This window comes from Passer domesticus, chromosome 7 (genome assembly GCF_036417665.1).
Source record: "Passer domesticus isolate bPasDom1 chromosome 7, bPasDom1.hap1, whole genome shotgun sequence".
NCBI classification, from domain to species: domain Eukaryota; kingdom Metazoa; phylum Chordata; class Aves; order Passeriformes; family Passeridae; genus Passer; species Passer domesticus.
In genome coordinates this window covers 6,662,563-6,685,894 of record NC_087480.1, presented here as the reverse complement: position 1 = coordinate 6,685,894, position 23,332 = coordinate 6,662,563, and the positions used below count along the sequence as shown (strand labels likewise).

The window sequence follows — 23,332 nt, the reverse complement described above, 5'->3', positions numbered from 1 at the left end:
CCCCCCCCCCCCCCGCCGACTCCCTTCCCTCCCCCCCCCGCGCGCGCGCGCGCGCCGCCATGAATATGCAAATGTCGGTATAATTGCCAGCCAATGGCGTGCGCGCTGGTCACATGGTGCTGGTGGAGGCTCAGGGAAGAGAAGTTGAGTCCGGGCGAGCTCGGGCAGCGCCGCCAGAGCCGAGCGAGCCGCGGGCGAGCGCCGCGCCTCCTCCGCAGGGAGCCCGCCGGCCGGGGCTCTGCCTGGACCATGCCGATCCTCCTCTTCCTCATAGACACGTCCGCCTCCATGAACCAGCGGGCGTACCTGGGCACCAGCTACCTGGACATCGCCAAGGGCGCCGTGGAGATCTTCATGAAGGTGAGTGCGCGGCGCCGGGGGAGCCGCCGCCCCCCTCGCCCCCTTCGCCCCGCTCACGCCGCTTCTCTCCGCTCTCTCCGCAGCTGCGGGCCCGGGACCCGGCCAGCCGCGGCGACAGGTACATGCTGGTTACGTTCGACGAGCCGCCCTACTGCATTAAGGTAATGACCCCCCCGGCCGCCTCGGCCCCGCGGCGGGGCCGCCCTTAGCGCGGCGCGGCCCCGTCCGGCCCGGCGGCGGCAGCAGCAGCCTGTGAAGATGGCGGACATTTTGCTTTTGTATGGAGGAGAGAGGCTGAGGGCGCTGCTGAGATGGAGGAGGGGGGGGGAGGAGACGGGCGGGCCGTGATTCACCGCCCCGGCGCAACGAGGGGCGGCCGCGCTCCGCCCCGCGCGGGGCGGCGGCTCCGGCGGGGCCATCGCGGCGCTCGGGCCCGCGCACCCGGAGCCCCCCGGGACACGCGGGCAGGGCGGGGCGGGCAGGGCAGGGCAGGGCGAGCTGCCCCTCACGGCCGCGGGGCAAGGCCAGCCAGGAGGCCCGGCCCGGGCGCGGCTGTGGGACGGCAGCCGCGGCTGTTTGCGCCTCTGCGGCTCGAGAAGCCTCAGTGCTGGCGTTGTGTGTCCCCCCAGTCCCGCTCCTCCCGGCCCGTTCATCCTGCTGAGCGCGGCAGCCTGCACCGGTTCCGTGGAAGGTGCTCGCAGCCGCCACTCCGTGCAGGGCTGTGGTGAGCTGGATGTGGAGCCGTCGAATCATCAAGGTTGGAAGACGCGTTTAAGATCACCAAGTCCAGCCATCAACCCAGTGCTGCTACTGTAATTCCTAAACCACTGAATCACATAATCCAGTGCCAACCTCATAAACACTGCTAGGGACAGAGACTCTGCCACCTCCCTGAACAGCCTGACCTCCCAAATCCTGAAAATTTTCTTTCTAATATTTGATCTGAATTTCCTCTGTCCCAGTTTAAGGCCATTTTCTCTGGTCCTCACTGCAGGCATATGAGAAGAGACCAGCACCTATCTTACTGCAGCCTCCTGTAAAGGAGTTGTAGAGAGTGATGAGGTTTGCCCTAAGCCTCCTTGAGAGTAAACAAGTCTGCCTGGCTGGCTCCTCTTGTCCCTGTTTTCTCATTCCTTGAGTTTGAGGCAAGTACAGCCATGCTGTTTTCATCACATTAACTGCACCATGAGGTTTTGGCAGAAGTAAAATAAAAAAATCATGGTGCTGCATCCCTTATCCTGTAGGCTGCAGCTTGCTGGAAACACTTAGGTAAAGTGTGTTACAGAAAGCATTGCTGTGGGAGTTTTGGAATCCTCCTGAATAGTCCTGGATTAGGACTATTTGTTCAGAGTAATGCACTGCTTATGATAACTGTTGACCCTTGCTATGAAGGCCAGAGAAGTCCATGTACAAATACATTATTGGTCATCTTGGAGAAGGGAAAATATTCTCTAGATCTCCCAGAATTCCCATATTCTCCCATCTCTAGAACTTTGTGAGATGTTTAAGAAGTAAGTGGGCTCACTGGTGCTGTGAGCTTATTCACTTATTCACATCTTTGATAATGAGGAAATGTAATTATCATGAGCTATGACTCTTGGCTCCTTTCATCAGTAATAAATTTACACAGCTTTCTGAAGTGACAAGTCACAGAGTGAAGTAAGTATTTATTGTTTGGTGTTGCACTTTTCATTTTCTCAGAAGAAGGTGTGGAAGTAATTTCTGTGAATTGAAACCATCCTTGACTCACAGCAAGTTACTGTCAAAAAACCTACATCTGCCCAGGAGAGGTGTTCTGTAGACACAATGCACACACCATTTGCCCCATCTGTGTTTGTGGCTGGATGCAAACCCTAAGTGTTTGTTATGCCAGTGTTAACTGCATTTCTTGTGTCCTAGATTTTTCTTCTAGTTTTCTGTCAAATATTTCACAAGTGTATCTTATGTTTGAGAAATGAACTTGCTCTTTGCAGTGACAGCAAGCATACTGGTGATTTAATAAAAAAATGGCTTTGCAGCTGGAGGATCTGTGGTAATGCTACAGGTTATTACCACGTCTGTACTCAGATTTGCTGAGGAAGATCCTTGTGTTTAGTAAGCATCTGTGTACATTCTGATGTGCTAATGAGCATCTGACTGTTGACAGTTTCAGTAAATAGTAATTGAAATAAATGGGGCTGTGATACCCATCATAGCATTCAGTCATATTTAATATACATTAAATAGCCAAGGGAAAGGAAAAGTATTGTGGTTCTTGTAACTTGCTAACATTTCTTCTTAGAAATTTATATTTCTGCCTTTAGCACACTGATTTCTAAATTGAACCTTAAGCAAATCTTAAAATATTTTTTCAAAAATTAGTAACTTTTCTAGGAGCAGGCTGCAGATTGAATAAATATCTGATTATAGTAATTATGATCACAAGTGCAGCTCAGCTATTGTGTAAAGACTTCATGGAATAATGAGTGTTACTGGGCTGTCATCATGTCTGTTCCTTGGGCAGAGAAAGCCTCACAGCAGTGATGACTCCCTCAAGTTTGGAGACTTGTTCTCAAGACCTGCTCTGGTATTTATGATGTTCCCTCAGTTCTGTTTTTTAACAACCAGAGTTGTGCCAGGAAAGCTTCCTGGTCCAGGCCAGATTCTCTATGTCTTACAGAACATGCTTGTAAAAGATATAAAATCTGGTTTCTTTGCTAATGCTGTTGCAGTTAAATACTTTATTTCTCTTGATTTAGAGAAGGAAAAAACAAACCTGGCAAGTGAATGCATTTTGCAGGCTTGCTTTCCAAGTATGTGCAGCAGTGGCTGCTCTATCCTCTTGTTTTCTTGATGATTTATACTAATTAAATTACATAGTCTCTCAGATAGTTTACCAGTGAAACACTTGAGGGAAATAATATGGTGGTGGAGTTGAGACCACCTAGAAGGCAGAGAAATTACAGCAGCTTGAGCTTTGGAGCAGGGGTAGCTGAGATATGTGCCTTGGGTTGTTTTGTTTCACAGTTTGATTTTCTGTGGCATTAAAGTATTTAAAACCATCAGCACCAGTTCACTTTTGATAGACAAGGATATGTCAAGAAAGTATTATGCATATGTATTGTATTGTGCTAATGGAAGAATCATGCTATTGCACAAATGATTTGCCAAAATCTGTGAAAGTAAGGTGCTATTTTTAAAACTGTCTTTAGTATAAATGGTTTGAAATTATTTACAGGACCTGTTGATTCTGTTTGGCTGCTTATAGCTCTTTTTTAAACATGACATTATTTAGTCTCTCAGTTTGCAGTGGGGCTCTGCAAAGAGCTGTGATGACAAGTGTCTAAGGAGGATGAGGATGCTGTCCTGGGAAGGTGGGGACAGGAAGATGGGGATGGCAGGAATCTCAGCCCCACTCTGGCAGCAGATGCCTCTGGAACCTCGTCAGCTGTTTGGCTCCTATTTCTTATATAATGTATAGGTGGTGATTTGTGACAGCAATTATGGTGCAACCATTTATAACTCTTACTTTGTTTCCAAAATACTCTACAGAAAGAGTCAAATATTTTAAAAGCATGTTATGAAATATATTAACCTTGTAATTGTCAAGGGATGTGATCCTGTATAGGTCAGTGGAAAAATACCTGTACATTCTGTTGGATGTTGGGTCAAACTCTCATTTCATGAACTAGGAGGTAAAATTAATATGTTACTTTATGAAGTAAGAATGTTCAGTCTAATGTTTTTAGTGCATTTTTTAGATTAAAACTGTGATAGGGTGCTATCAAGTGAGTCTGTCTTAGTGGCATGTTAACATGAAAGTGAGCCAGTGTGTTCTGGTATTTGGGTATCTGATTTTGGGTATTTGGCATGCATGGGAAGGTAGTAAGATGTACAGTAAAGCACCTTTGTAAAAGGTACTATTAAAACACTGGTGCTTACATTTAGTTATGGGAGGAGTTTATTTGCAGTGTGTATCCAGTTGGGCAAGAAAAATGGGTTCAAGAACAGCCTTGCTGCCTGGCAGGGTATTTGATGTTCCTGGCCTTCTGGCTGAGAGAAGTGCATTGTCCTGTTCAGGGAATACAGTTCCTGACGTGTCCTTGTTTGAGGACTTTCTGTCCGTGGATTGCTGAGCCCGGATCTTGCTCCATGCCAGCCGTGGTGTGAGCTGGGGCTGCAGCACCTCCAGCCTTGTGTGCCAGCCCCACCCTTCTCATCCCTTCCTGCACAACGTGGCTGATCCGGAGTGCCTGGCCAGGAGGGTGGCAGCAGGCCAGGCCTGTTCCTGACAGCTCTGCACGGTCTGTGGGGCAGGGACCCATCGTGAGCTCTTGGTGTGGCCCTCATGGTCTTCTGTGGCTTTTTTCATATATTTACCCAGTTGATTTTTTTAAAAAAAAATCACATAAATTTCAGCATCCTCTGTCAAATATAGATTTTTTTTTTTTTTGTACATAAGCACATGCTTATGTGTAAGCATGTATAACATGCGTGTACACCACCATGCTGTGGTGTAAGTGGGCAGAATCTTAAACCATTTTGGTTGGTGTTTTTTTTTTTTTTTTTTGGTGAAGTAATGGTGCTAGAGTAAAAGTACGGAGAAAAGAGAACAGTCTTCTCACCTACCACTTTTCCTGCAAGCTTTTCTTATTTTCCAGTGATGATGTTTCAGCAAGATCTATCTAGATTTGTCTGCAAATGGAGCTCATGTCAAAATCTTAGCCTGAAGAGTTTTTGAAAAGGAAAGCAAGGCTTAACTCTTAGTTTATTTTTTCCATTCTCGATTTTTGTGAAACCTCACATCCTGCAGTTTGTGGTTTGCTTGTGGATTTGGGCTGCAAACGGCGAGTTCAGGCCCAGACCAAAAAACACAATGGTGGCCTTATGTGAAGTTATTGATTAACTGGACTGCCCTGTTCCCTTGTGACTGATAGCTGGCTGCTGGTAGGATATGGCCTTTCCTCAGGGCTCGAGGAATATTATTTATTATCTGGTCACAGAAATATGACTTCTGTTTTATGTTCTTGTGAGACTCTATTGTCTGACCTTCATAAATGATCTGGTCACAAGTCAGAGGACTGAGAGAACATAAGTTATATTCTGAAATACATATTTTCCTCCTTCTGTTGTGTTATACTGAATTCAAGAGTCAGCTGTGACTGCACTGCAGAAATAGGCTCCATGAATTTGAGTGCAGAAATATGTACGTAGCTGTCTAAGAAGTAGCTCAAATTACTTTATACAGTGTATGTGAAACACTGCACTGTTTGAGATGTGCAAACTGGGACTGATGGATAGGATGCCTTCCAGTTCCACTGCTGTTCCCTGCTAGCCTGAACATATGTTTCAGTGCTAAAGAGCTCCCTTGTGGAAACAGCTCTTCATGATGGACTCTGAGCAACCTCTTCTTTTTTCCCCTGAAATTCTGGAGTTGGATTGGGATATCTTCGAGGCTGGAACAGGAATTTGTAGAGGCTTTTTTAAACATCTGTCAAAGAGTACTAATTGTATGTAAATAACCTGTTCATTTATGATATTGAAATAGTGCTTCAAAACTGGGAGTTCATAAGGTCACACTTGAGGAGACTGACTTTGCTGTCTTCTATTTTTCAGTGGCACAGGAGCTTCTGCCAGCATTTTAAAATTTTGCTTTCATGGAGAACCTGTGCTGGTGCAGAATGGAACTGATTAGCACTTACTCTGCACAGGGCAGAGGCAAATGAATAAGCTGTGCTACTGAAAGAGAGATGTGAGATGTTTGTCTGTCCTGGAAGAAACTAGATCAGAGCTCCTGACTTTGAGCTGCAGGGAGAAAGAGGAACCCAACCATGAATCCTGTTGGGTTTGAGGCAGAGATCTGTAGGAATGCTGCCTGAGGTGGTAGGAAATGCATTGGTGTGTTTTTTCACGTCTGTGAAGGAAGAAAACCTGAGGGATACCTAGTAAGCTTAACTGTAGCAGATCCACAGAATAAGCCTAAGTTGATTAAGTTTTTTACAGGAGCATTTAGATGCTGAAAATCAATGGGTTTTATATATGAAAGGTCTGACTTTTGGCAGGCATGAGTACTTGGTGGTCTGGCCTGTGCTGTGGAAGGGGTGGTGTGAGCAGCTGGGAATACCCTTGGAGGTTTACAAGCTGGCAGTGGGGTGTGCAGGCAGAATTTTTGGTGCAAGGCAGATAGCAGCTGCAGGGGCAAGAGGGAGGCTGCTATCCGAGAGCTGCAAAAGGGGAAGAGAGCTGAGGTCAGTGGGAGAGGCCTATCTTTCTCTGCAGATATGCTGTTAATGATGTGCACACTTAGTGAACCCACTAGCCAGGCGTCGTTGGAAAGGGGAAAAAAGGTGCTGAATGTGGTACTGAGGGACTGGATGAAATGTGAGCAGCACACACAGTGTCTGTTCTTGATTACTCATTCAGGAGACTGTATTCTGTACTTGTTCAGTGGAGAGAGATAACCATTCCTGTTCTACCACTGTACACTTCTTGGGTCAGTTACAGCAGTATTTTTATTTCTGAGCACCAACATCTTCCATTGCCTGGGAAGTACTACACACACCTCTCCTTCACGTCTTCCTCTGTGCTTGTTTGAGGCTTTGTTGTGAAATTTGTGTGTTTTCAGAAGGCTGTCTTCGTGCAGAAATGACTGGCAGGTTAAAGCCAACAATTGCTTTTCCTCTGTTAAACACAATGACTTAAGGAAGAGAAACAGAAGTCATTTGTTTAAGGAACACTCATGCAGATAGAACTGTAAATTTTTTTTTGACGGCAAAATAAAGTGAACTTAATACTGTTTGGGACTAACCACCAAACAGTTTTTACATGCTTCTTTCAATTTAAGCTTTATCACTTAAATCTGACTGAAGAAAGTATACAAAAAAGTTCCTTTTTTTTTAATTAGGCATCTATTCTGAAATTGGATAAGTAAGGCCATAGCCAGAAGGTTCTTGTTGGTGCAAGTGGTAGGTTTGTATTTTACATACTGCAGTGTATGTGTCTCAGAATCTGAAAACATCTAAAAATGTGTTTTACTAAAATCTTTGGAATCATCAGTTGGCATCCCTGCAACAAGCAAGAAAGTATTGTAGTCCCTTTTAGCTTATGAAGGTACTAAATTGATTCCTGTAGAGAGTGTCCTTTAAAAGGCACATTCCCATTCCTGGGAGACATCATACTGGGTAGTGTAAGACATGTTAAAATGCTTTTAAACATGCATAAGCATGCTGCTTTACTTCTTTGTGTCCTGGCTGGGAGTTGTAGTGAGCAACTTCTTCCAGGAATTGGTGTAATGAGGACAGAACATTATAATGAGGAATTTGGTGAAAAGTAATGTACCTTTTGCTTTAAAAAAAACAAAGCAGTAGTAATCAGTGTGATTCATTCTTCTAAAAGGTATAGCTTTGTGCCTTCTGAAATGGAGGTATTTTGTAAAAAATCAAATTCATGCAAGAACTTAAAGGTGATGGTTAAATTTTTGAAACTAATCTATTTAAATGGAAGGACAGTTCAGAAATTAACTTGATAGATATGAGGGACTGAACTCTGCTTAGCTGTCCTTTTTATTATTATAATTTTGAAGCAGTTAAATACTGGAACTTGTGCTTTCACCTGCTGCCTGTCTTCACAGAAGGACAAGTGTGTGTTGCTGAGTTAATTGTGAATGAAAATATTTTAACTGGTTCTGCTCCTACAGGAATCTGCAAAGTAAAAGCTTGCTTTTTCATGTGCGGTGGGTTTCTGCTTTGTGCTGTACAATAGATGAGATGCCAGAGGCCTTGAATGGAAACCATCATCTGTTCATAGCCACTATAGCAGTTTATATTTTCATCTTTTTGTTTGGTTCTTTATTTGGGCTTGGACACATTCAAAGATGTAAGCCCTTAAGACTACAGGATAAACTAGACAAAAGTAGATAGGTTTGCATTAAGAGGCTTTACTCATCCTCAGTGCAAAGGTCACTTTTATTTTAAAAATAGAAGCTTAAAATGTGGAATCAAACAGTTCTATCCCAAGTTATATTTTTGTAGGGAGGTGTTCTGCAAAGAGGAAGGTGCTTTTTGAAGTTGGTGGTTCCTGGCACATGGAATCTTCGTGGTCTGCCTCTACCTCTTTTGTGCTGTTATTATTTCAGTTTCACTTGGGAGGTTTTTGGGAGATGTCTTTTTTTGTTGGTATATACATATACGTAAAAAGGCCTGGGCCTTGCACCCTGTGGTGTGGCTCTAAATGTGCACAAAGTACATGTGTGATACCTTGAGAATGGTCATTCTTTTTTAACTTGATGAGAGCTGATGTAGTATTTGACTGGCTCACATTTTAACAGTGGAAAAAGGTAATTAAGATTGCAGACACTTCTACCTTGTTCACCCTTGCATATTTTATAACAGCTTGCCAGGAGGAAGTGTGATTTGCAGCAGTGGTGCAACAATGATGTTTTGAGCTTGCTGTGATCTAGAAAAGATGTATCTTAGTGCTGTCTCCTAGGGTGTTCTCAAACCTCAGGCAGCTGGGATCCAGTGGGAAAAGGCACGTTCTGTACCGTGTGACCTGTGCTTTGGAGGGGGGAGCAGTGCAACTCCAAGGGCCCTGTCAGAAGGTTCCAGATGGCTTCAGCCTCAGTGATTCACTTCACTGGCTGTATCCTTGATTTTATTTAATGACATAGGCTAACAAAAAAACCCAAAACAAAAATAAACAAAAAACAACAACAAAAAAAACACCCACCCCAAAACCACAGAAAAACCCCACTAGAAAACCAACCAACCAAAAAAAAAAACCCTGAACAGTGTAAAGAGCAGCTGGTGCTGTTCTCAATTTTAAATGCAGATTGTTACATAAATAATTCACTCTTGTAGATTGAGTCTTGGAATTTTTTCTACTTTCTTAAACTTTATTCTTACAGTGCACCTCGTAATAAAGTAACTCTTATGCTTTAACCCCCCCAAAAATACAGCAGGCAATAATTGAAAGGAATTTTTTTGCTGTGTATTTTTTCTGGTTAATTTCAGAATACTTAGAAAACACGTAGCAATCAATTTCAGCTGTAAGCAGCATGTTTTAGGATGAAGGTTTTAAGGATGTGCCAAGAGATTGATTCTTGTAAAGAGACTGTTATTGTGCAGATCAGAATCTGTAATTGCCCGTAGACTTGTATTGATCTGTATATTCACTCTGCAGAGCATTGAAAAAACAAACTTTATTTTGGTGTAAGAACTGAGATTGACAAGGATCTCTGAAACTTGAACTCCTTATTGTCAGATAAGTAAACAAGTCTTGTTTTATTTTTAAATAGCTATTATTTTTTTAATTGTTATGATTTTCTGTCCCACAGTTTACCCAGTTTGATTCTTTCCTTGTGTATCTATGCAAATTTCAGCATAAGCAGCACTACATTTATTGAGTGTTGTAGACTAAAAAAACTAATAGTTCAGAATGCCTTAATTTTACTTCTTAAAGATAAGGCAATTGTTGGTTTGTCTGTGTTCTCACAGATGCTTTTAAAATCTTAAACGTGTGAAACAGTGTTTTAAAAAGTAAGGATCTTGATAAGATGCATGTTGTGGAGCAATTAATTGGACAGAAAACAAAGATCTACAGTGTGGTTAAGCTGGTGTTGCTATGCTCTGCTTCTAAGTGAGTATAATGCATTAGCACTGGTCTTCATAGCCTGTTAATGGTTCAGCCAGTGAGTTTTGATTAAAAAAAAAAAAAGAAAGTTAAGCTGTGCTTTGTGGGAGAATGTGCATCTGTTGAGGCAGAACACTTGGTGCCTGTAGCTGCTGCCAGGGCTCTCCCAGGCTGGGCTGGGTCAGGACCATGTGCCCTGCCCTCAGAGGGCCTGGCCTGGGGCAGCTTGCTCTGCTCAGAAGAGCTTAAGCTCAGGTGGCTACTTTGGGTCCAGATGACTTTTGCATTAAAAATAAATTAAATCTTGCCATCATCTGAAGTAAAAATCTGACCAATAATAATGCTCCCGAGGCCACCAGTGTATTTTTGGCTATGTAAGGGTGAAGTTATTTGCTAGGCTGGCTAATTGATATTTCCATGAGTATATGAATTTATTTGCCATCTAAAGTATTTATTTTTTTCAGCAGTGCCTTGAACAGCATTTCAGACATGAATTGAGGAAAGCTGGGGATTAGATGACTCCTTGTAGATTCTTGAGTTTTGAAGTAAATTTGCAATACCTGTAGCACTTTGGTGTGCTGCTCTAGTTCTGTGATGTGCTTTTGGAAGGAAGGAGGATGGAATGTGGCATTTTGCAAAATAAATGTGAAACATACTGTTCTGTTTCAGCTCTGAGCTGAATTATCATCAGTAATGCTTTTCCACTTGATTTCCAAAAATGTGCAGTGAGGGATCCCTTGTGTTGATAGCAGCTACTCTGTAACCTTTGTTCCTTTTGGCTTCTCCAGCCATGCTGAGTGTAGGAAGGGACCAGGAGAAGGACAGAGCTGGGGCTGGTTGGTGTTGAAAGCATATTTGGTAGGCTGAAAGAGCAGCAGGCACTGTGAGTAGCTGAAAATCTTTGATTGAAACCTCCACAGTTCTGCAGTTGCCCTCTCTGCAGTGTTTGGATAAGATGCACCTATAATGGTATTTCTGAAATGACTGCTATGCTGCTGAACAGGAGCATGGAGCCTCTTGTTATGCTTACTGTGCTAAGGCTGCAAACTGTGATTACTCCTGTGTTCCCTCTCCATTAAGCTGTTGTCTGAAATGCAGCTTGTTCTGGTTCAGCTCTGTACTGAAATATCCTGGCTTCTCGAGTCTTCCTCAGAAATAGGTGCTTTTTTAACTGGACAGTGTTTTTCTATTTAAATAAGAATGCTTTTTGGAACAGGGTGATCCCATGATCTCTTTGGTATTTATACTTTCCTTTCTTCATGTGTTTCCTTTTTTTTCTTGTACAAGAAAAAGTGCAGAGAGAGTAATTGTCAAAATACATGAAATACTGTTGACCAAAAAGCTAAATCCAGAGATGAATTGAAGCAGGAGCAGCAGGTAATAAATAAAAAGGTAGTGTAGGCTTTTTTCTTTCTGCTTGGCATTGATTATTATCTCTTGGTTCCAAGCAGTTTCCAGCTTTGAGTTATTCATACAGCTTCTACATTTGGCATTCCTGTAGGAGAAGGTGCTGCTTCTCTCTAAATGCTGATATTAACAAAAGGCCCCAGTACTTGTTCTGTAACTGGAGCTTAAAAACCCCTCTGCTCGTGTTTTGCAGGGGTGCTGTGCTTAAAGATTATTTGAGTTGTTCGTAACACAAACATCTTGAATTCTTCTTGAAGGAAAAGCATTTCTGTGTCTTATTTAATGGTGAAGTCATCCTGAAAGGATAGAGAATTGCATGGTGTCGTTTGAGCTTACTTGTTTTTTTTTTTATTTTAAGGTTTCATGGAGAAATACTTCATTCTATACAAGATGAAATAGTTTTCTGTGTAGCTGACTGCTTGTAATAAAAACTGGCCCATACTGTGCTGGAATGTAGTTAACATTCACTAATGTGCTTTAGAAAACCAACTGGTTCGATCTGTTTCTAGAAATTATTTAGTCTGGTGGGTGCAGGTACAGGAGAGTTCAGCTTAGAAATGTGCAATTGAAGGGGATCTGGGCATCTCACTTCACTCTGCAGCCCTTCCTTGGAGTGCAAGCCTGGATTGCTTTGAGGGAAGTGAAACTGGAGGCTGCTCCCCAGGCACTGAGTGGTGAGTGTCAGGAGGGGCTGTGGTGTGGCTGGTGTGTCCCAAGGGACAGCTGGAGATGTGTGACACCTTCACTGCACTGTTTCCAGCTGTGTAGGGAAAACCAGTGTGGGTGAGGGCAGGAGAGATTCTGTGTTGTCAAGGTACATAGTGTGTCCCTGAGAAAAAGGAAGAATTGTGGTGCCTGGAGCTGGATGGAGATAGCAGCGTGTGAAAAGTGACAGCTTTCTACTAAAAATCTGGTGTGGGATCAAAGGAATCCTCTACTTCAGTGTCTTCTTTTTTTCAGATGTGTTTTTTTTTCTCCAAAGATGTTTTAAAGCAGTTTGTGCTTTTCTGGTCTTTTGGAGATTTTATGTGTATTAAACTTCTGTGATGTTTTATTTGACTGGAATTTAGGTGCTTTTTAAAAAACTAAATCTTCAGAAAGCTCCCACTGGATTTCAAGAAGGACTTTTGATGGATAGTTTTGAGTTTGAGTGTCCTACAAAAGCAGCAGAAATAACTTTACAGGAAGAAACAATTCACTTACTATTCACAATACTTAGCCTTAACACTCTGACTTGGTGCTCACTAGCTCTGATGTAAGGAGAAGCAAGTGATGCTTCTGTACTCTTCACTGTACTTGACTGCTTGTGTGGTTATCAAGGGAGTAGTTTAAACCTGTGAATTGGTTACCTGCTCAGATACTCCTCAGTGAGAGCTGGGAAGGAGGGTCTTTGTTAGGCAGGTCTCAGAGCAGACAGCAGTGTGCACCTGCTGGAGCAGGCAGAGAGCCCTGCTGCTCCCTGAGCTCAGCACCACCCCAGCACTGAGCTGAGTTCAGACCCCTGTGCCCCTGAGCTGAGTTCAGACCCCTGTGCCCCTGAGCTGAGTTCAGGCCCCTGAGCTGAGTTCAGGCCCCTGAGCTGAGTTCAGGCCCGTGTGCCACTGTCGTTCTGTGCTGATCTCAGGTACCACAGGTGGGTGCTGTGCTGCTCTCCTGTGCCAAGAACAAAAGAGAATTGATCTTGGGAGTCTTTGCTATGGGCTGTTTAATGCTGTGCAGTGACAGGACTGGTGTGTTGCACAGAACAAACTGGAGATTAGAAGTGCTGAAATGAGAAGAGTCCTGCAGCCAAAGGTAAAGATCTGAGAGCTCTGTTGCCTCAAAAATGGCATTCATAAGTATTTGGAGGAGAGTCAGTGTCTGCAAGTGTCTCTTAGAGTTGTTTTTCTGCTCCATTTGCACAGACAAATGTTTGTGATGATGAAATTGGTCATATGATTTTGAATTATTTTAGGAAAATGAAAAATATTAAATAGAAATGTATTTGGTGTTCATAGTGTAGTCAGTACCTTTCTTCTCCTGTGTGCTATTTTTAGCTAGCAAATCTTTAAACAGCACATCAGACATGTGAGGGTAGTATGGGCGTTGTGGCTGCTCTGTTCTGACAAGCAGCCTTACCCTGTCCTTCATGGGCAGGGGGACACAGGGTGCCAGCACCTCTCCCTCTCCCTATTTGTGGCAGAACTGGGGTGACCAAGACAGCCTTGGCTTGCTAAAACTCCTGTCCCAAAGTTGTCAATGCTCAGGCAGGGGAGCTCAAGGCTCCATAGGAGGTTATTCCCTGCTGCAGAACCCACTGAGCAGTGCTGGGGCTGGGTTCAGGAGATTACAAGGAGGTGGAGATACTTGGGCAGTTGAGAAGCAGCCCCCTGAATTGTAGGGTGTCCAAAAGAATAATTCACTACAAAAGAAACACCTGCTTGACTTTGGCTCAGACATCAGCAGGTCTGAGTTGTGATCATGTGTACAGTCACCAGTGAACAGAAAGGTAATTTAAAAATGAATCATTCTGGTGATTTGGGAGGCAAAATGCTCTGCTGGTTTCACTGTCTCCCTATGGTACTTGGAAATTCCATAACAGGAGTGGTTTCAGATTTCAACAGCTGGATTTTTTTCTTACCTTATATTTTCCAAATGATTGCCACTGACAAGCTAGGATGCCACAGGCATGTTGTCTTAAGGTAGTCTGTTTTCCTAAGGTGGTTGCATTTGTAATAGCTTGAATTATTGAGAAACTTAAATGCTTTAAAGAAGTTGTAATATCTGAAATGCAGTTGTTATTTCTAGGTAAACATTAGCAGAACTGTTGAAAATCTGTATGTTTAACTATTGAGAACGTACTGTAACACAGGCTGTTGTGATTGGCATGCAGGATTGCAAATTATCTTATTGGAAGAATATTTTTAGTAATGTTGCAGTTTTTGAATTGGATCTGAAAGCAATCCAGTGAACAATAAACTGTGCAGCTCAGTCTTGCAGCATTGCTTGTTAGAAGCTCTGAAGATGAAGACTTGCAGCCTCCAGAGCACCGTGTCCCTGGACTTCCTGAAGCTGGTGAAACTGGGAACTGCTTTGGACCTGAAATTCTTGTGCTCTGATGCCCAGCCTTTGGCTCTGCCCCTTTTTTTACAAGTTGACAAAACTGTGCCAAGAAATAGTTGGAAAGAATGAAAGAAAAAAGGCACAGCATCCAATAAAAGCCAGAACAAACCAACAATGAACCAGTAAAAAAGCTACAGTAAGATCAGTAAACCTGACAGATAAACCAGTGTAGCTGAGATTTCAAGATCTGTGTTACATGTATTCAAAACTTGTACATCGATATTGCCCCCTTTTATGTGATAAAGATGGGGGAGAGTGGTTTGTTTTTGTTTTTTTAACTCCTGGTACAGCATTTTATAAGATTTTCTTTCTAGTCTCTTGCAACTGAAATCATCTGTTTTTCCTAAGTCTTGAAGGTCTTTTTATAAGCTACTGACTCTGACCAAGATTTTCTTTTGCTGCTCAACTCTGTTCTTTTGATGTTCAGTTAGTCCTGATTCTGCTTGGTCTAAATAAGGCCTCCTTTTCTTCACTGGATTTTTCACCTTGGTGCTTGAATTCTCATTAATCTGGGCCTTTCTCCTGCCGAAATAAGCTGTTTTGACCTTCCCTGCTTCTTGAAGCAGCTGAAATACTTCTGTAGCTGTGTGGTGAAATATAGAGCAGGGCACGGATTTATCTGAAAACTAAGTTAGCAGAAAAAAATGTTACTTCTTAAGTATGTTATTTCTTGTCAGCATGATTTACTTGCCAAGGCCGGAGCCAGGAGCTGGAGAGTGGTGTGATGCTTCCAAATCTCTGGGTGGTTTGTAGGATGGTATCCAGAGCTTGCAGAAGGCCAAATGACAGTGCATTTTTGTCTGTTGTTGGCATAAGCAAAGAGGGTGAGATTTTTGATTTTAGTACTTGTTTTTTCCTAGCTATCTTTGAAAGTCTTCTGGTATGTGTTTAGAGTCTAAAATTATTTGTTCATATAAATTATCAAAGGAAAGGCCAGTAATATACTGGCAAGGTAAAGGCTGCTCAGATTGCTATTAATAAATTGTGGGCATAAAAGTGACTGAGTCGGAATGTAATATTGAAGATTAGAAGCAAATACTCTCACTGTTAAAATTGGTTCATAAACAACTGAAATAACTAATATTCAGTTCTGGTTTCTTAGTTACTAACCTGTAGAGGATTCGTAGTTTTGTGAAATATGTTTTGTGTTTGCTCCTTTAAGGTTATGGGGTTTTGGTATTGGGTTTTTTTGGTCATTAGTGTTTATCCTGGCAAATAAAGCCAGTGGGTTTTTTGTAAGCAGTGTTAGTGGCAGTATTTTAAATTTAGGAAGGATTATTATTTAATCACTTCAACCTGAACTCATTGTGCATCTGCTCGGTGTTGGGTACTTGACTCTGTTTTGCCCTAAGAATGTTCCTGCTGAGTAAAAGGAAAGGAGACTATACAGACTTCATTGGGGCTGGAGTTTCTATCTCTGAAATACATGTTTCATTATATACATTGGCTTGAGTCTTTCTGGAGAAAAACATTTTACAGAAGTAGACTTTCTTGTCGTTGATTTAAGTGTTTTTGATTCAAGAATCTTTTTTTTGAGGATAAGGTAGAGAATGGAGTACATTAACTAATCAGACTTTTAGTTAGAGTGGATATGGAAATCTTGCATTTGATGCTCTTGTTCTCATGAGAAGTTCTTCCATTTTACTCTGTTTATTTCAAAAATACAATTCTCCTTGGCTTTATCTTTAAAGATCCTGTGAGAGCTGTAAGATGAAAAATAGTTTCCTTGGACAGCCAACCACTGGTGATCAGCTGCTCCTTGTACCTTCAGCTTGCCTACTTCTGCCTGGGGAAATGGTACATGTTTTATTTTGCAGGCAGTGACCACTCTGCAGCAAGATCAAACAGAGAGCTGGAAGCTGAGCAAACATTTTTACAACGGGAAAATAGCAGAACCTCCAAATACCAGTGAAGAAGACTCTAACTGTTTATTTTATAAAGAATACTCTTAAATTCATTGGCGTTCAAATCAAGAAATGTAGACTGGGAATAGTGTTTCTTTTGTAAATGTTTTGTTCCCCCCTGTGCTTTAGTAACAACATAAGGCAAATGGTCTTTGCTGGAAAACAGTTAGTGAGCTCCAGCCTGGCTGTTCCCAAGAGCATTGATGGACTCACTGGTGGGTGTTTTTGCCAGACAAAAGGGAGCAGCCTCACCTACATTTATGGATCCGTAGAATTCAGACAAAACAATTTTGGTAACTGTTCATTGGAAATTGTTTAAGAAAAGCTTTTTTAGGTTAAGACAAATTACCTTGCTGAGATTTGGTGCTATTTCACTCTGAAAAAGTACCATTAACTAAGTCACTTTTACTCCAAAACAGTGGCTATATGCTTGCATTTCATTTTTGCCTTGAGCTGACCACAGGTGTGGGAGGTTGCTGTGGCTCTGCTGATGAGATGCTATATTTTAAGCTGTGGTTGTGTGTCAGTGTTGGTGTTTTATTGAGAATTACCTAGTTCTTTTGAGCTTCCAGGGCAGTTCAATCATAAAGCTGAACCAGTCTTGGTGAAAGTCTGTTCTTTGTTTGTCTCATTGCAGAGTTTTCTCACTTGTATCCCTTGCATTAATCTCAAGCTTGAAGAACTGGTTAAGGGAGCTAAACTTGACCAAAATGCTTTTGTTGTATCATCTTATGATAATTCTCCATTCTGAAAAGAAATCCACCCAGCTTAGGCTTGTCAACTCAACAGAAGTGTTGAACATCATTTGTCCTTCCTGCTCAGTTCTTACATCTTTTACTGTTCTGAACATGTCTATCCTAAGACCATTCACAGAGCCCTCAGTGTGTACTGAAGGTTGGCAGTGGGATAGAGCTGCTTAAAAAAGCACAGGAAAATCCTGTCCTCTCGTGTTCTTGCACAACTTGGCACAGCCAGCAGGTGGTTGCTGCTGAGCCAGTGCCTGGGGAGGAGAACCTGCTTCACCTGGAGGATGTGCTGCTCAGAGGTTGTCCCAGCAGAAGTCAGGCTGTCTGAAATGATCCTCTCCATGTCTGTGGAGCTGGGATTCCTGGTGGAGCAGTGGGAATGTCTCTGGTGCCAGGTGATGGGGAGCCTGCTGAAGAACTGCTTGCTTGCTGCAGGAGTGACTTGGAGAGCCTGGTGTAACAGCAAGGCTGAGTTACAGAAATATCCAGGACTTCCAGGCTTTTAGCTGAGGCATCTTTAAATGCTGTACCAATTCCCTGTGAGCTGGTCTTTTCTAAAATAGCTTCCCAACTGTGCAGGAAAGCACTTTTAAGGGAAGGGAATATGAATCACACCTGTTGGGCCTGCTTGCCAGAGGGTCCAGAGTGCTTGGTTGGACTGATCCACCTCTCACCACTTGCTGTTCCTTTGATCCCCAATAACTTTTTTGAAGACCTCCAAAATTTTAAGCTGTTACCCTGAGACACTAAACAGTGATTTGATTCTTAATAGGATGTTTGCAGCCACTACTTTCTTTTCTTCCAGACTTAATTTATGGAAGAAAGGACAAAAAGGAAATGGGTACATGCCAGAAGAGGCAGTGGCATTATGGTGCTTTTATCTTGGTTTTACCTTTGCTGTTACTTTGGCAGCTGCATTTCTGATTTCCAAACTTAGCAGTTTCTCCTAAAAAAATATTTACCTGCTAAATCCAAATACTTCTATTAACAGCATCATCTCTACAGCAGTTTTCATGCTAATGCAAAGTTTTTCCAGTGCTTGGCAGTGTGTTTCTTGAGTCTCCCATTGTGGGTGTAACCATGTTTCACATCAAGCTGTGCATACCTGGATTAGGTGTGTGCTGCATGTAAATGGTGCAGTGCATCCGTTAATCAGGAGTATAATTAATTTTTGTTGGGAAGAGAGATAAATGCCAACTTGCAGTTGATTGCAGTTTGCTGCTAGAATAACTAATAAGCTTTTTTGTTTTATGTAACAGGCTGGATGGAAGGAAAACCACGCAACATTCATGAATGAACTGAAAAACCTTCAGGCTTCAGGACTAACAACCCTTGGTCAGGCACTCAGGTCATCGTTTGACTTGTTAAATCTCAATAGATTAGTGTCTGGAATAGACAACTATGGACAGGTAACAAATCTATCTATAGTCTTCTGTCTTTTATATTTCTATGTTTTTTTAAATTATAATTGGTGAGGGATTTTGGTGGTTCAAGTTCCTTTTTGCATTTAACTTTTTTTTTTTAAATGTTGGAGAGCTCTGTGTAAGAGCTAGAAATGGGGAACTCATTTTTTCTTATTATGGCTATTAAAAAGACCCTGGAAAATGCTGGCATTTTTTTCCTTACTGAAGTACAAAGAAGCAGAGTATAAATGTCCCAACTGTAGACACACAGGAGTAGCCCATCTTGTGTAGTTCTGTGTGGTTCCACACCTATTAAAAAAATTACAGGATTATTTTGAAAGATCGCTTATCTTACTGTTTGTTTTATAATTACAAAAATACAAGCCTCTCAGCCTGTGTGTTAAGGTTACTCTTAACATTCTTGTGCTTTTGTCTGTAGGGAAGGAATCCGTTCTTTTTGGAGCCATCTATTTTGATTACCATCACAGATGGGAACAAACTGACAAATACAGCTGGAGTCCAAGAGGAGGTAAACTTCCATTAAGTTCTTTCAAGTTATGATTGTGCAGGTTGGTGCTATGCTGAGATGAATATTAATCAGTTTTTTCCTGCTAGCTGTTCTTCATCATTGATCTGTTTTTATAGAGAATAGAAACCAGCTATCCTGTCACTGCCCAGCCCCTGAATTCATAATCTAAGGGTTTTGAGATGAGAACTTCATATAAATTAGTGGGTTGGAGAAAACAGGGTCTTTTACAGATAAATGAATGCATTTGGATATGATGTTTTTAGCTGGTTTGTCAAATACTGGAAAATGTTGTTGAATCTTTTTTTACCAGCTTCATCTTCCGTTGAATTCTCCTCTGCCTGGAAGTGAACTAACCAAAGAACCATTCCGCTGGGATCAAAGGCTGTTTGCTCTGGTGCTGCGTCTGCCAGGAGCTGCATCTGCTGAGCCAGAGCAGCTTGGGAGTGTGCCTACTGATGAATCTGCTATCACACAGATGTGTGAGGTTACAGGAGGTAACTGGATGCTTTTTTGCTTTGCTTCACGTTTGGCATTTGCCTTGAGATATGTATTTTCCTTTAATTCACCTTCACCTCTGTTTTCTCTGTCTGAATTACTCTGTGTCCATGTGAATCCATGTGGTGTTTTCCTGGATTTCAGTAGCACAGGAGAACTTTAAAATAAAGCAATATTCCTATTTCGGATCTAGATGTGAGAGCATTTTATAAATGCAGTGGGAGGTTTTGGAAAATTTCTTTGGTTATTCTGGATGTTGGCTTTGCTCACCATGAGGGTTCTTAAAATTTTTTTTTGTTATTTAAGTGTTGAATTGAGCAGGACTGCTATTGGTGAGATGTTAATTCTGCTGCTAAATTTAATCTTAAAAAAATTAATTCTGGATCCTATTGCTTGATATGTTGATTAGATTTTTTTAAATTGGTGCTTGGAGAAATTGTTGTGTGGGAGGAGGAGGTTTGGGTAGACAAAAGCAGATAGATTACATAGTCTTGGTGAAATCAGGCCTTCATAAGGGCCTCTGTAAACTTGGCCTTGGTCCAGCCCTGGTGAAGCCTTAATGGCCTCTTTTTAGTAACAAAATCTCAGCAGGTTGTGGGGTTTTGGTGCTTTTTCTTGGTTGTATTGCATTTGCAAAGTACTTTGTCTTTTATATAAACTAGTATAGAGTTTGTTGCTGTTATTTTGGATAAAATTGCAAGCCTTGGCAGTGTGGCTTGGGTAATAAAACACCTTCCTTAAGTAAGATTACTCAAAATTTGCTTTTCTGTTTCCTCATGTAATTTGTCTCTTGCACAGGTCGTTCGTACTGCGTCCGGACACAAAGAATGTTGAATCAGTGTTTAGAATCCTTAGTTCAAAAAGTCCAAAGTGGAGTTGTTATTAACTTTGAGAAGTCAGGACCAGACCCAGCTCCTATTGGAGAAGGTACAGTGATTGTTGGTTTTCTTTCCCTGCTCCTAATGTTTAAGACAAAATGTTTTGTTTGTGTGTAGATGTCCTTAAGTGTCTTCCATGTCCTTCCTGCCAGCTTCTCCCTGTAGTGTACAGGATACACCTTTTACAAGTGTTAGTTTGATCCTTGCTAAGTTAAATGATGCCATATGTCTGCACATGCTTGTATGGATCATCTACTGCTGGCTGGCTCTGTGTCACTCTTTTTACCTCTTTTTGGATGGCTGAGGAAAGTGAATATTTGCAGGAAGCATTTAAGTTTGAATTACAGTGTTGTCAGGACTGTACTTAAAAGAATTAAATCTAGCAATAGTGTATTTAAACTCTTAAACATCTCTAAAGCAATCTCAGTGCTTAATTTTCTGTAGATTTTCTGCTAAATGATCACGGATCAGTAAGATGCAGGTGAATGTTCTTAGCTGTGAGTGAAAAACTGTGCAAAGAACAAAGAATTACTTTGCTCCCTATGAGTCTCAAGTGCATAAGAGGAGAAAAGGAAAGTGCACTCCAAATGTGAAGCAGTTCTTCAGATTTGCAGAAGCTCATGTCTTAAAGGAAGAGGAGAGGGCTGACCAGTTGCAATTTAGGAAGTTAGGATCCTGGAATATCAGAAAACATAGTAGCTTTTAGCTATTTTATTTTACCAGAACATTCTAGCAAAGCCAGCTTTATTCCTGCTTTCATTCTGGAATCAGCTTTTTCTATGTTTGTTTTCTCCTTTTGCTTATTTAAAGAAGGCTTTCCTGTAATGCTGTGCTGGACAGCTCAGCAGCAAATTCCCATGTCTCTGGTGGCCCAAATGTTCTCTCCTGTGTGGCAGAATGACTGGTGAAATTTGAGGATTTTGTTACCTTCATTTCTGTCACATTTGAATAGTGATGGACTGTGGATATGGATGTATAAAAAATGTGAAGACTTTCCTTTTCTATGGGAATTGAGAAAGTTCTAAACTAGAGAGAAATACGATAGGATTTACCCAAGCTGTAAAAATCACTGTTTTTATAATGCAGAGAAACCAAACCAAACTGATGTGTGACAGAAACATGGTGTCAACAGTATTACTGGCTAATTCTTTAAAGCAAGGAAAACTAGTAATGTAAAATCTTTAAACAAGGATGATTGGTTAGGTGGGTGGTCTCTGCTGTGCTGTTTGCTTTCAAGAGCAGTCTGAAAACTGCTGGTTACATCTGTAGTGCTACAAAGTTCTTTATCCTCAGTGTGCAGGAGAGTCTGTGCTGGTGGGCTGGCAGGGAATGCTGGCCTCTGCAGCAGGCTGTGGGGTTTAAGTGATCTGTGAATTGTTGTAATTGAAAATGTGGCAAAAGCTGCCTCCTGCAAGATGGATCCAGCTTCTCCAAGAAACTTCGCTCCTTTTGAGTTTCCCTGTGTGGCAGCATCAGTCAGTGAGCACTGCAGCCCATGTAGAAGTGAAAATGCCAATTCTCAGCCTTTCCAGGTGCAGCAGAACAGCAGCAGTAGCTTGGTGCTGCCTGTGGGAGCTGTGTCAGACACTGAGCTTCAGCAAATACATTTTCCATACTACGTGAGTAAGCTTTGCTGCACTCACTGTGTAATGGCTGTGCCACAGGAGCAGAAGGGAGATCAGGGCAGATATTGTAATTGTTTCTCAGATGGTTCTGTGATACACCTGGATGCATAGGTTATTTCAGCCTCTGATGTAAAGTTCTCTATGTCTTTGGAACAAGAGTAATGAAATGCCTTACTGGCTGCTAATACAGAAATTTTGCTAGCAGACAAATGCATGCATGTAGCTTTTCATTTTCTTTTTGTTATTTTGCTTTGTTTAAATTTTAGATGGACTTGTTGATTCATCCAGGCCCATCAATTCATTTGCTTCTCAGCCGTGGCATAGTTGTCATAAACTCATTTATGTACGGCCTAACCCTAAAACGGGTGTTCCTGTGGGGCATTGGCCAATCCCAGAATCTTTTTGGCCTGATCAGAATTCACCAACACTGGTAAGTAAAATAAGAACTGAAAAAAGGATTCTGCACTAATAGTTGAACAGACTGGAAATAAATAATGGTTAGAGTAGTTTTTACTTTCTGTTAATAATACAATGTGACTTTGCTTTAAAAGTTTAACGGAATAGTATCCTCTAATGTGGATATTGTAACCTGTGCCATCTCTTGTATCCAGAAAGTTCACTGCTATGTATATGGTTAGTTAATTTGCTGAATGGTTTTAAAAGATTAAAAAAATTGAACTATAAGTTACTTCATGTAGCACAAATCATAGTGAGCCTATTAAATTTTAATCAAAGCTTTATAAAATTCATTAACATGGAAAAAGGGGTATTTGTTTTTGAAAGAAGATCAACCATGGATTTTTCTTACTTAGTATTACTTCACGTGTGGACACTTTCACTAGCAGGAAGAATTAAAACTGAAACAGAAGAGCTACTCCCTGCAGAAAAGGAGGAGACAACAGTATTAATTTCTCCTTTTCTTACTGAAATGATCACAGATTTGGCATGCCTTCCTAGCCTTTCTAAACATCTCTCTTTTGTTAGGCATGTTCTGTTCCTGCACTTCGCAAGTGCACAAGGTACTGTCTGTCCATTCTCCTTGCTGATTAAATAGGGGGAAAAAAGAGATTTGTAGAGAGTTCTGTGTGAGATTCTTTGTGAATTGAGAGCCCTCTCCCATCTGTTTTTCTGTGGACTTCAAGCTGGGAAGAAGAGTTGAAGTTTCCTTTAAGCCAGTCTGTGTTGTAGCTCAATTGACATGAAGGCTTTTAAATATAAATAGTGGCATATTAACCATGTTTTTCTCTTGGTGGGAAGAGTGTATCAGTGTGTGA

At 41.7% G+C, this 23,332-nt stretch overlaps 1 protein-coding gene across 6 annotated transcripts in view; it reads left to right on the top strand.

Moving 5' to 3' along the window:
- Nucleotides 1-81: 81 nt before the first annotated feature.
- LOC135304340 (integrator complex subunit 6-like) overlaps nt 82-23,332 on the top strand; it is a 39,599-nt gene continuing 16,348 nt past the window's right edge. For 3 of the 6 annotated variants that reach the window (XR_010365752.1, XR_010365751.1, XM_064426634.1), the window contains exons 1-7: nt 91-360; nt 444-521; nt 18,388-18,537; nt 18,971-19,060; nt 19,371-19,554; nt 20,354-20,482; nt 22,325-22,488. Coding sequence is in view for 4 of the 6 variants with exons in the window: in XM_064426634.1 (XP_064282704.1) it covers nt 94-360; nt 444-521; nt 18,388-18,537; nt 18,971-19,060; nt 19,371-19,554; nt 20,354-20,482; nt 22,325-22,488 (1,062 nt within the window). In the remaining 2 variants the exon portion in view is untranslated. Of the gene's footprint in view, nt 361-443; nt 522-18,387; nt 18,538-18,970; nt 19,061-19,370; nt 19,555-20,353; nt 20,483-22,324; nt 22,489-23,332 lie in introns of all 6 variants that reach the window. The other 3 variants (XM_064426638.1, XM_064426637.1, XM_064426636.1) reach the window with 2 other exon arrangements.